This window comes from Grus americana, chromosome 10 (genome assembly GCF_028858705.1).
Source record: "Grus americana isolate bGruAme1 chromosome 10, bGruAme1.mat, whole genome shotgun sequence".
Taxonomy (NCBI): domain Eukaryota; kingdom Metazoa; phylum Chordata; class Aves; order Gruiformes; family Gruidae; genus Grus; species Grus americana.
In genome coordinates, this window is record NC_072861.1 from 7107677 (window position 1) to 7121430 (window position 13754).

The 13754-nt window shown below is 38.7% G+C and overlaps 1 protein-coding gene across 1 annotated transcript in view; it reads left to right on the forward strand.

The window, feature by feature from the left end:
- Positions 1-13754, forward strand: part of TRPM1 (transient receptor potential cation channel subfamily M member 1) — a 111248-nt gene that overhangs the window by 69806 nt on the left and 27688 nt on the right. Inside the window, exons 10-15 of the mRNA XM_054837419.1 lie at positions 2247-2421; positions 4582-4705; positions 8483-8555; positions 9402-9502; positions 12184-12357; positions 13370-13504. Of these exons, the coding sequence (XP_054693394.1) occupies positions 2247-2421; positions 4582-4705; positions 8483-8555; positions 9402-9502; positions 12184-12357; positions 13370-13504 (782 nt within the window). The remainder of the gene's footprint in view (positions 1-2246; positions 2422-4581; positions 4706-8482; positions 8556-9401; positions 9503-12183; positions 12358-13369; positions 13505-13754) is intronic.

Here is a 13754-nt window from a genome sequence, read left to right on the forward strand (position 1 = left end):
AAATAATAGCAAGGAGAAGCTTCAAAGCAGTAAAAATTTAAGGAAAGGAAAATGTAAAGAATTTGTGCACTTCTAGCTTGAATTCATAAGCATCAGTAAATACACAGAATGGGATGATTTTGTACAGTTCCTGTTTGCAGGAATTCTGTGCAGCTCAGTGGTTTCTGACTCCAAATGTTCATACTAACATTTTATTTTCTCTTTTATATGAATTTGTTTCATTTGAAATATCACACTCAAAATTCTTTGATCTTCCAGATAAACTCAGCTGAGATTTTGATTTTTAATTAAGCCATTTTCAAGCTAATTTCACATCAGTGCTTCATTTTTAGAGTTTTGTACAGTTTTAAAATTTCTGCCAGTTGTTACAGTCTCTCTAAAACAACTTTCTAGAATTCTTTTTGTCATTACTTAAAAAAAATTATTTTAAAAGAAATTTTTCATTAACATTTTTGTAGAAAAAAACCCTTTTTTAAAAGATTCAATAACTAAAAAATTTTAGTAGCTCTGGTTTTCCAGCAACTGTAAACAAACAATCCACAACAACAACCTAACTAAAAATGGTCCAAAAAAAGATAATAGTGTTTGAATCCACACTTCAAGTAAGAACTACTGGAGAATAGACATAAGATCTACTGGTTGCTTTTCTGACTTCTTACAGATGCCGTTGTAACCTGTGTAGGCCTGTATAAATAAGAAAAAAACAAACATTCAGAATGACAATTGCATTGAACTCAACAAAAGTTTCTAATAAGGTTTAAGTGTTCTTATGGGTAGAGCAGAAAAATGAAGTAGAGTGCCAGGTAAAGCTGAAAGGCACAGTTGGAGATCAGCCACAAGATAATCTAAACATTCTGGAAAGTCTTTAAGTACTGCTTTTTGCCTACAGTAAGCTTAAGAAACTGAACTCACCAAAATGATGCCCCTTGCCTTTGAGTGTGGAGACAGTGTCATGCACTGTTGCCCACAGACATTAGAAATAGCTAAGGTTAGCTGTGCTTTTTTCATCTTTGTCTTCTGCAGAAGTGCTGGGAGAGTTGTAACATTGTAAAAGGGAGCACTGGCTTGGAAGATAAGAAGTCAGGGCCCAGAGGCAAGATGTTCTGTATCATTTCTTTTAATACCGCTGGGGATATTGGTTCTGATTTAAGTACTGTTTGGTGGTTTTTGTCATGAGAGGGGCAAAGTTGGGAATGCACATAGGAATTAAGAATTCTGTGAAGGGCTGCAGTACACCTACTAGTAACAACATACAGGGAGTTGTTTTATTTCTTTTTAATCGCTTCAAGCACAGGCACCTCTTCGGGAAATCTCCACAGGAATCGCTAAGGATTTCATGGACGCATAGGCCAGCCCATGCTCTGTGACTCCTCCTTATCAGAGCTGGGGTATACTGACAGGAGGATGTCAGGAAGCTTCTGCTGTTATTGTGCGTGGTGTTCCTGTTCTTCAGAAAGGAATGAAGGTTGAATACATGTTCCTAGGTGTACAAAAAAGTGCATCTTCTTTATAAAGCTCTCGTCTTTTTACAGATTAAGAACTGAATTCAAATGCTTATAATAGCGGGATTAGTCAGCCTTCAGGTAATGTTTTGTCCTTCATTTCCCCTCAGTATCTTGTGACCAAGGCTACTTGAGACCATGTGACCTGTGGGCTTCCCTTTGTCATCCTATGCCTGGAGATCACAGTGAGGCAGGGACAGCAAAGGGATGCTCAGCTGTCGTCTCTTCCATCGGCCAGCCATTTCAGCCTCATGATAAAGACACTAATTTCATATTTTTTATCTTAGGAGAAAGCATAGGTATACGTCACCTTACTGAAGACTTCCTGTAGGTAACCAATGAAGAGTTAAAGCATCAAAGACACAGTAGCTGGGAGCCATCCAAGTAACAGTGAAGCTAATGAAGTAATAGGAGAATCATGTTAGCTGTTTTATCTGTACATGGTGTCTGTCAAAAGAGATTACAAACAGTTGACCAACACTGAGTGAATAAATTATCAGCATGGAGCTGATGCAAAAGCAAGGGCAGAGAGACATCTTACTGTTTTCCTTCTGGGGCTATGAAATGGCATATGGACATTTTTCCTTGTGTTGGCCATGAAATGGTCATCATTTTTTCCTAACTGCTCAGGTTTGAAGTGATGCTGTAACACAGAAATCACATCCACTTACAGTATCTCAACCTCTTAAACTAAGTTTCAATGACACTTCTTTTTTTTTGTTTCTCTTCTTCTGTTTTTTGCAGGGCTAGGACAAGGTGTTCCTGTAGTTGGGCTCATAGTGGAAGGGGGTCCCAACGTGATCTCCATCGTCTTAGAGTGTCTACGAGAAGAACCCCCTCTCCCTGTTGTGATATGTGATGGTAGCGGACGAGCATCAGATATTCTGTCATTTGCACACAAGTATTCAGAAGAAGGAGGGTAAGATTTTGAGATATTCACCAAAGCTGCGTCTTGCTTGGGAGGACAATTAGGACTGTATGCCTTGCTTTCATTAAAGCTTCATAAAAAAACACCTCAAGGACAAAATACTACTGACAGGCATTCAACTGTCAGTCAAATTTTGTTGCGTGTTTGATATTAGCCCTGGCATTAATGGGTAGAAATTGTTACCACTTGGAGTGTCTTTGATGGTCTATTGAAATAAGCTTGCTCTCAGTGCAGCACACTGTCATACAAGCTCCACCAAAGTTTGCTGCACTATACTTGGTGCTGGGTTGGGCGTGTTAAGCAAGGAAGAAGTGATTCCAAATAACTACTCTCTTTCTCAGTCCAGGGCTGAGGTTAATTAGTGTATGTGTTTGCAAAATTTGCGCTGCCTGATTCTAGTGTGGTGTGTGAATGAGCTGTATTCTCCAAGAATGCCAGACCAGTTGAAAAAATGTTAGGCTTCCTTCCATTCTCACTATTTTTTGCATCTGTGGTGGTTCTTCAGGGCAGTGCTGCCTGATGTCATGAGCAGAGTGGAAGATGTTGTCTGGAGCATTCTGCTCCACAGCCCTCCTGTCCATTCCCCAAATGAATCTGTAAAAGCCACTACAAATCCAAAGTTTTCTGGAATCTGTTATTTTGATAGTTAGTTGTCTGCTCCTTTGGTTGATAGAAAGTATGGTTAGTTTAAAGAAGATACAAAGCCTGTATGAGCAGCATAAAGCTCATCTGCTCTGCAGAGTAAAAGATCTGTCCTGACAAATACTCCAAGTGGAAGGAGTGTTGCATTTTTAGTTTAAAATATTGCTTCTCCCAGTCAAATAACATACATTTCCCTATTGTCATTGTTAATATCAGGATTTTCTTTAGTAGCTAGATTCAGGCAAAAACCTAGTATATTGTCTGATTAGGGTATGGCACACCATCTTGCACTGAAGAAATAGCCTGTTTCCTTGACTGAAGTTGGAGCTTAGCTTGGATTAAGTATTAAGCAGACAACTAGTATTGTCAAGCAGTGCAGATGTTATTTGTTGAATTGAGAGAGCCACTCAGATACTGGATTTTTTTTATGTTTACACATACTACATATTTTATCCTACAAACAGTATGTATGATTCAGCAACTTTCTTTTCCGTTCTGTCGACCAAGCATCCTTAGCTTAGATCGACCTCTCCTTTTTATTTTTTTTCCCCCGCTTTCTCATTCATCCTTTGTATCAGCTCACAGGTAATTGAAAGAGCTTATCAGGATCAGTCTGTCTGAGATCTGCTAACTGCATGACTTTCTCTCCCAGTGCATATGATGCAGCATCCAATTTTCCTCTCCAGTAATTATGATGAGATAAATGTGTTCTACTGGTAAGGCAGGTCTGTAATGATAAGTTTTTGTCGGCCCTGCTGTCTAAAAGGATGATTTTGTCACAGTAAACTTTGAATTTTACTGCAGTTGGCAGGCTCAGCTGTCTCACTGCTTTGAATGCCTGCTGGTAATGTTTGCCATCATCTGAAAATACATGTGTTTTATTAGGAAATAAATGAAGATTGAAGGGCTCTGTTTCAGATTGCTTTAAAAAATGAAACATTTCTGACCTTTCTGGAATCATATCAATCTAATTTCTTTAGTCATCTTTTGGTTTGTTTCTTTCTCAGTTGTGTATTAAGAGTTTTCAGATACGCTAGCAATTTAAATCCTCTGTTTAAGAGGATAACCAAGGTGACATATCAGTACTGTGAAATAGTTTTGGTTTTTTAGCTATATGCAAAGGGCCTTTCAACATTTAGAGGAAAAGGTCGGGATCCAGTAAGGTGTACTGCTGAAATCCTGAAGATTTAACTTCTTAACTAAGTTGTACCTATAATATAAAACAGGAGTAAGAGCTACCTGTGTTATATTCAAGGATAGTTCAAGTTCTCTGCCAGTTTTTAAATCAATGTTGAGGTACTGAGATGCATAAGAGCCAGTCTGGGTATGAATTTTCCTGATTACTGTTAACTGTTCATGAACTCCTTACCTGTACTGAATGCAAAGATGCTGTGCGTTTTCATTTATTTTCAAAATGAAGTTGTCGTACTGGTGGATGAAAAACAGCAGGCTTTCTGAATACATGTTAATTCTGGCAATATCTTCTTTTATGTCTCATTTTTCATTTAGGATAATAAGTGAATCCCTTAGGGACCAGCTTCTAGTTACCATCCAGAAAACCTTTAACTACAACAGGAATCAAGCTCATCAACTGTTCATCATTCTTATGGAGTGCATGAAAAAAAAAGAACTTGTAAGTGTCCTAAAAGTAGTTCACAAGATAATTTCTGTGACCAAACTCTATAGAGTACTTTCAAGTGGCATTCTCCCAGGGTTACAGTTTAAACCTTTTTTTTTCCCTTTCTTTCTTTCCATATAGCTCTGTAAGTATACACAATCATTCATTCATAAGCATAGGCCAAGAAGGGGACTTTGTCTTCTGGAAGGCCTCTAAAACCAATTTCAGATTTTTCTCTTGTGTAAGATGATGGGAGTTTTTTTGCATGGACTTCTGCAAGGCAGACTAAGACACTGAGATAAATGGACTAAACCCAGGATCAGTTGCAGAAAGTAGAGGAAAGATAATTGAAGAAAGGTTTCCTAGGAGCAATAAGCATTCAGAGTGCGTCAGCACAGTTTTGGTCTTCTGGTAAAGTTACTTTTTAACAGCCTTTCATTCCAGTAAAGGGGACTATTCCATTCTTTCAAAAGAAATTGGAACAATAAGGATTCTTGAAGATCCCAGCCTTGCCTGATCCTGGCTTGTTGCAGGCCTCTTCTATGTACTGCACCACTCGGTCAGGTTCCTGCCTGTCTGCCATATCTCAGCTGCAGAGAAAAGTGTGCTTAGGAAAAGAAAATCTTTAACATTCACATCTGTTGTCCGTGAACAGTGTCTTGAAATTGTGTTCACTGTGCCTGTGCAGGCAAAATGAATCTTTGAGTGTTTTCTTTTAACTAATTGTCTTAGTGAATTTTTTAAATATGACCTCTCCCTTGAGTCCTGGTATAATTCCATTTCATTCTTTCATACAAATCCTAAGCAGCTGTTTTAATAGCAGATGAACGGTCTGATGGATTTTTTCGTGTTTTTTTAGTTACAGCTGGAACTGGTATGGCTGATATTTTTATCTGTTTTGCTAATGTTGCATATTTCTATTAGATAGAAACAAGCGAGAACTACCGCAACTTTCTCCTCAGACTGTGTGTAGGGAATCAGATAAACTGCCATTGAATTTAAGTATGAACTGTGGGGCAGTTTCATTCTTCAGGATGCCTAACTGTAGCACTAAGGGTCCTGGTTTCGGCTAGGATAAAGTTAATTTTCTTCCTAACTTCACTGAGGAAGTGACACCTATAACAGGAGCAGGTATAAAGAAACAATTTGAATGACAGATGAAACTTTTCTCATGAGGCTGAGAAAAGAGGGACTTTTTCCTAAGTTCTTGGAAAATGGTGTTTCGTGCTCCCTTAAAAGGAAGCATGTTTTCCTTCCACAGAGCCCACACTTTCTGTCTTTGGTCAGCTTGGAGATAAACTTTAAACTCTGGTCTTCCCAACTTTAATACTATCTCCAATGGATGATGTGAAACTTTTTTCTTAAAATTTTAAATAAACAATAAACTGAATGGAGCATTCCTTACAGTGCTTACTATTTTCAGTAGGGAGTGTTCTTTTGATTTCTGGAAGTAATTGTCTAGTTGTTCAATGAGAAATAATAAATCCTGCTCTAGAACCCTGAGAAGTATGGTGGAAGGGGGAAAAAAGTCTTTTTCCTGGAGTGTTTGCTTGTTACTTGCCATGGCAATAGTGCATGTAGTACCTGCCAGTGTTTGCATTTCCAGTCTCAGATTTGAAGCCAAGAAAATGAATACAATGTAATTTTTAGTTTTCTAAGCCTAAATCCTGACATATTTACTTCAGAATTGGCGCATTGGTTTAGTTTGAGCTTAAGGTCAGGTGCATTGTTGTGAACAAGGGGAGGAGTCCCTATATGTTACTTGTGTAAGTGCCATCGATTCTTCAGTAATAGCTTTTGTGCAAGATCTGAATCAAATTGTCTAAAATTTGACCTGATTTACACACACAGATCAGAACATGAACAGTCCCACCATTTTTTGCTCGAGCTGTCACTACCCTGCACAGGCACGCTTCTGGTTCCATCTTTTCTGTTGTGTGGTTTTATATTGACTTGATGTTAGTAGTGAGTGAAGGACTAACACAAGAAAGATACCACTTGATCGCCACTTAGAGTAATGAGATACAGAGCTGAACTCAGCACAATGGTACTAATCATAATGCAAGGAAACTTCCTCAAGTTTGTACCTCAAGCTTTGTGCTAGTTCTCTTTTTATACAGGCTGCTTCCAGTGATCAGACTACCCATGAAGGCATTATTTTTACATTACTCTTGAGCAATGAAACACTGGAAATGAGTGTATATCAGATTAGAATTATCCCTGATGTTCCAGTCAAGGAACAAAGAGGAGCACAACAACCCTCCAGAAATCCAGTTCATCATATTCACTGAATGAACTGTGATTCTCTGAGATGTCCTGTTCTACTTTTCAACACTTCTTAAGTCTCAAATCAGTAGAAAGAAGGCTAGTAAAGAATTTGGAACATAGTTTATGTTATGAAGGAGTTTGTTATTTTTTCTTTCTCCTGCTTTGGAAAGATGGACACTAAAACTGGTTTTGAAATTTTTCAAATGTTAAGTAAAATTATTTCTTAAAGTATAATGCCAGCTGTACTGTCGTATATTCTCTGTCATAGACATGCCCATAGGAGCCTAGCCTTTCACAGGTGAAAGCTCGTATAAAACATTCAGTGAAGTTTGGGGATTTTGACTGAGACAAGGAACACATGAAAAAACACAATCAGTGGCTCTCAGGGTTAATCTACAAAGCCAGTGTCAATGCCTTTCAGGAAAGTGTCCTATGACAATAGAAATGACATAGGATTGGGATAGGAATCTGTGTCAAGCGGTCGCCAGGTGGTTTGCAGACTTCCTACCAGTTTCATATTCTCCACAGTCTCCAAAAAGCTGGCCTTTTTTCCAGAGATTATGCTGGGCATTGGCTCATGCCTCTGACTTTTCTTTATAATGATCTCAGCTGCCAAGGAAGTGCTTGCTTGCATATCTATACATTTCAAGATAACAACTAAGTACTTAAATGGCAATAAGTGGTTTACCACCTCCTATACAGTATCATAGAAGTCTCTTCTCCTAATTGTGTTTCCCTTCTTTCTCTGTCCTCTCCAGTGCTTTTCACTCCAAGGTTCATTGCATTTGATGCTGAATTCCCTTTAGTGTGGGAGGGATTTCTGCAAGAAGAGAAGGTCCATTTTAGTTTTATCTCCGTTCCTTGATTTTTGATCAGATTTTGATACTACTTAGTTCTTGGGTTCATAAAAGCCAGATTATGCAATTCTGAATTATTTTTAGCAACATTTAAATACCTTTGCCAGAACTAAATTCTCTAAGGATTGATCCAGCTGCAAATACCACTGCGCACAGAGTATGGCAAATGCTGTATTTTCTAGCAATGCAGCTCTGTACTGCTATCAAATAAACACCCATCCATGCTTTTTTCTTATGTGTTCAGAAGTATTACTAGCATGCCCAGCTGATTATATAAAATCTTATCTGGTAACTAGCATTTTCATTTCCAAGCTGGCATTTCCATTACCACTGGAAAGTAATAGAACTGTCAAAAACCAATCAGTTTGGCATGGCAGTTTTGTCACCACTTTTCAAAAATCACGGGTTTGGTGAAGAATTTCATCAAGCTTGTCACATTTACCAATGCAGGGATATTTTAGGATAACTTTATTGAAAGGATTTAATTAAATGCTTTTGTGAAAATTAAATTTAAAAAAAAAAATTAGCGGAACTGTACTTTTTGAAGAATCTCAAGTCTTAGAAAATAAAAAAGCTTCACTGTTTTGCTCTTATTTCTATCTACATGTTTAGTCTCTCTCTTTCATGTGTTGTAATTTTGTGTGTTTGGTTTTATGCCATCCTTTAGATTACTGTGTTCCGCATGGGATCTGAAGGGCAGCAGGACATTGAGATGTCTATCTTAACTGCTCTCCTCAAAGGTGGGTTTTGCAAGCAATTAGGAAGGATGCACAAATTGATCCCAAGAAGACAATCCTATACACTGTCTGAGGTTCACTCTTGATGTTTAAGTCTTTGATTTATTCACTTGGATTCTAACAAGTAACCTGAACATGCTTGGCTTAAGGTTCCAATTAGCTTGAAGCATAAAATCGAGATTGAAAGTTTTGTGTGGCTTTCCTCACCTGAAAGCCTGGGATGGGACTGCATCTACTATACTACTGATATTTCAACACATTTTATTGCAGTTCTAGCATATATTAATAAAGTTAGAAAAAAGGTGGGAAAATTAAAATACTATCTGGATTTCTCCAGATCTCAGATTTTGCCTTAGGGCAAAATTTAGGACCAGTTCCACATTTATTTGGAGTTTGTTATGTTTGCTGAAACAACTGTTTTCTGTCTGCAGGTGTGTGGTAGTTGATATGGGCTCAATATGGGATCACTGGAGTCGCCAAAGCTAAGAAATAAAGAGAGGAATTACTGTACTCATATCTAGAGCATCAGCCAGAGGAACTGTGAGGAGTCTTTTAGAACAGTTAAATGTCTATCTTTAGAATCAGAACATAAAGTCAATGTGGAAGCTTTAAGGAAAAAAGGGAGAGAATCTGGTTAATCCTTTTGAAATTAGGATTATGGGGTTACATGGAAGATGCTATAAATTGATTTGATGAATCCACTGCTTTGTGGTACAATTATTCTAATGGTAGTATGATATGGAGTCAGGCTTGCTGTTTTCTTGTTCTTGGAGAAGTGAATTACAGAAGTTTGTTCCAATTTTGTTTCATTATGCATGAAATACTAAACATCTGTGTGTTTCTCTTTAGGTACCAATGCATCTGCTCCAGACCAGCTCAGCTTGGCTTTGGCCTGGAATCGTGTAGACATTGCACGCAGCCAAATCTTTGTCTTTGGACACCACTGGCCAGTAAGACAAAGTTTCCCTAGTCATGTTAACAGTTTAAAATAAGTGGTGGAATATTCACACCTTGAATTTTATTGGAAGGAGAAACAGTATTGAATTCTGGTTTATGCCGAACTGTTGTAGGATGACCTATTTGTTTTGAAATTTCCTTATACTGCCATTTGCAAATATTTAGCAATAATTTAAACTCTGTGAAAGAAAGAAAATCAACTTCATGACAAGCAGAAGAATAACCTTACTTAAGATTCCTTGTGGGATTTGAAAGCAAAAAAAAAAAAAAAAGGCATTTACTGGAAACAATCTGCGGCCTTACATACAGCTGAACAATAGCAGCCCTGGTCACACCTGGTGAACTTGTGTGATGCACTAGCGTTGCCTAGACTTCTGACTGTCTGTGTCACTGACATGCGCTAGCAGTGGGCAGGGTCCCCAGCTACCTATGAAAGTATGCGGCAAGGAAATTCACGGAGCTGCTTAGAAGGAATTGTGTTGCTCACTTCATTAATAGCCGTGAAAATCTCTGTTTGGATTAATGGAGCAAAATCCTGACAACCAGAAGAAACCGTTGCAGAAGACAGACCTCTGGCAGGCAGAGCTGTGCCAAATGAACTAAGAAGCAGATGTTTGGTAAAGCTTTATGTCCTGTCATGGTTTAGCCCAGCAGGCAATTAAAACAACTGCACAGCTGTTCACTTGCTCCCCCCGCCCAGTGGGATGGGGGAGAGAATCAAAAAGGAAAAGGTAAAACTTGTGGATTGAGATAAAGACAATTTAATAGGACAGAAAAGGAAGATGATGATGATAATAATAATAATAATAACAACAACAACAACAGAATATACAAAAGAAGTGATGCACAGCACAATTGCTCACCACCTGGAGCTGATGCTCAGCTAATTCCTGAGCTGTGCCACTTCCTGGCCAACCCCTGGTTTATACATGGAGCATGACATCATATGGTATGGAATAGCCCTTTGGCCCGTTTGGGTCAGCTGTCCTGGTGGTGTCCCCTCCCAGCTTCTTGGGCACCCCTTGCCTTCTCGTTTGCAGGCCAGTATAAGAAGCTGAAAAGTCCTTGAGTGCTTGGCAACAACTGAAATACTAGTGTGTATCAACATTATTCTCATCCTAAATCCAAAACAAAGCACTATGCCAGCTGCTAGGAAGAAAATTAACTCTGTATTAGCTGAAACCAGGACAGGTCCTGAAATTGGATTTCCTTTCTCAAATTATTGGAGTTTGATGCTACAGTAGTTGAAGTCAGTGGTGAAACACTGCAGTACCTTTGTTTATATGTGTAACTAAAATCCTCTATTTAAGCCACTTTCATTTCTCATTGCATTGATGCTTTTGCTTTACTGTGTGAGCCATGTGGTGTTGAGTTACTATAAAGTGTCATGAGGAGACCAGCCTAAAAGAGGCAGTAAGAATGAAGTGCAAGAATTACTGTTTTTTTAATTAGTTGTCTTTCCTGAAACACGCTATACATAATGGTGAGATTTATTTCATTTGGAAGCCCATATAATTAAATTTAAACAATGTTGCTGCATATGCTGTTTTATTCTTTCACTTATAGTAATGTGATGTTTCCAGTATTCAAGGTTCATTAAAATGCTTATACAGGGAGGATTTAATCATCCTAAAGCTGATGAAGTATTATTACTATAAAACATTTATTTGGATGGAATGTTCCAATCTCCATATTATTGTGGTTAGATTCAGAGGCATCACCTAACAACTGAAGTCAGGTACTGCTTTGGCCTGTCTCATACTCTGCAACAATTTGTGGAAACAGTATCAGCCAATTGCACTTCACTGTCATTTCAAATTCATAAGGATTGCTTTCAGACTAGCCAGTGCTGCAAGTTGGCAGTTGCAGTTTTGTCCAGACTTACAAATGGATTCATGGTAGCTAGGCAGAGAACATTTTTTTAAGACAAACAAAACCACAGAAAAGAAGCCTTGTTAAAGGCTTGGTTCTGTAGCTCTGTGTACAGAGTGTGGATAGTTGCAATCCAATTTACATGTTCATGGAGGTTGTATAACCTAAGCATTAACCGGAGCAAGTTAAGCCTCCAAATCAAGGACAAGTAGTGTCAAGTTATTTGCATGTGTGCCTGCCTGTCTTGGGTAGATAGTTGGAAAGGGGAAGGATGTTGCAAAGACTAAATGCATCTGAAAAGGTATAAGCAGAAATATTGTCTGCGGAATGTAAATGAACCGGTAAGTGGCTCTCTTTCCTCTCTTTTCTGCCTCCACAGTATGGATGCTATTTGGCATCATGCAACATTCTTTCTGTCCGGCTCCTTGTCCTGCTTGTCGCTATTTATTTTGACAACTGTTGCTTTCACTGAAAGCAAAGAAACTGAAGTGTCAGAACATTGAGAAGTGTTACTTCCCAGTCCTCTCGCACTGATTTTATTTTGCAAGAGAAATCCTCCACAGTCTACCTACTTTGCTACTTTGACTTTCAGTGTTACTGACTACATTAGACATAACAGGTTTAAAAAAAAGTGTAAAGTGGTAGCTATGCAAAAAGGTCCTTATACTTAAGGAAATTATCATTTTTAGTTGGCTGCATGTGAGAAGTGGTGACTGAGGAGCAAGTTCAATAGGAGTGTATTCAATGAAGTACTGGGCAATCAATTAGATTTCTAATACTTCTAATGCATTATTAAATACAGCCTTTAGGAAGCCTTACAGCTCCTGATGGTACAGCTCCTGAGAAGGAAAAGAAATCTCCAGCAGCTCAGACTAAAGCAGCCAGAGGGAAAGGAAAAGGGAAGAAAAAGGGAGGAAAAGGAAAAGAAGAGCCGGAAGAAGAAACAGACCCAAGAAAGCTTGAACTCCTGAACTGGGTGAGATGAAAGTATTTGTATTAAAACTGTTGAAGAGTTGTGGGGTTTTTTTCCATCCTGGGGGACAGAGAGAGAAGGAAAATACACATTTTCATTCTATAGAATGCTCATTTGCACATTCTCACAAGATCAGCAGGAGATGCTCTTCAGTGTTTGAGCCAGGAATCCCTCTCTCATCCCGTGTGCACCACCTGCAGCCATACCACAGCAGTATAAGCCAGTGCTTATCTGCACTTGTCAGAAGGAAATAAGAACACCATCTTCATCCTTCCTTGTACATGTTATGCATCCAGCAAAGGCAGTTTAAACATCCCCATTTCTAAGTGCTTCATTTTCCAGTTGCAATAGGTTAGATTGTTCTGTTATCTTTAATGAAGTTCACGTGTCAAGGGGATTGCTGCTCAAGGGGTTTTCCCCACTCCTACTGGATTCTAACCCGTTAGACCATATTAAGAGAAGATCCATTAGGCTTCCTGACCGACATTTTCCAAAGGCAAAGTTAGGTTGGTGAAGGAAGTGCTTCTTCCCAAATGGTTTGAGTCTTTCAGCACTATGCGTTGCCTTTTTTTCTGTGAGGCAGCAGTTTGAGTGGGTGATACATATGCAAGTCAGGGTAAATTATGTCAACATCTTTTTAAATGTATACAGTGCGTTCTTAAATTTTAACTTGTTCCTGTCATGTTGAGCAAGTAAATCCCTTTCATGTAGTGTGTCAAGCATGGCATGCCTGGTTTAGTTAAAAATACTAAACAAAATGATTGAAAGCTACAGTTGTATTGCTAAGGGTGTCTTTCACTGCTCTCCTCCCACCAAAGACCTCATTGGAAAACTCTACCATCTGTATAGGCTTGCACATGGGTAAAATGTTATTTGCTAAATTCCTTTTCACTTACAGATTAGTCAACATGTTTGGGAACTTGGGAATGTCCTAAGTAATGAAAATGCTTGTGGTGGTAGGCCAACCAACTCTTCTGTGCTCATGTAGTCTCACATTCTCCATTCTCCAATGCAGGTGAATTCCCTGGAGCAGGCTATGCTGGATGCACTGGTTCTGGATCGAGTGGACTTTGTGAAACTACTTATTGAGAATGGAGTGAACATGCAGCACTTCCTCACTATCCCTCGACTGGAAGAACTTTATAATACTGTGAGTGAGCAGAAATAATAAAATGCCCTGTGATATCTTTGCTACTGTATTTAACAGGGGCATCTTTTTTCTTCTTCTCTTTCTGAGATATGCTTGTTTTTCCAAAAAGCTCTGATCCCTGACAATATACAGCTGTTGGATAGCGGTAAAGGAAGCCATTGCTACTACATAGAGTGTCCTATTGTTTCCCTACATACACACATTTCTAATTAATAAGCCTATAGCAGCTTTCAGAAGCTATTGCAGTTTG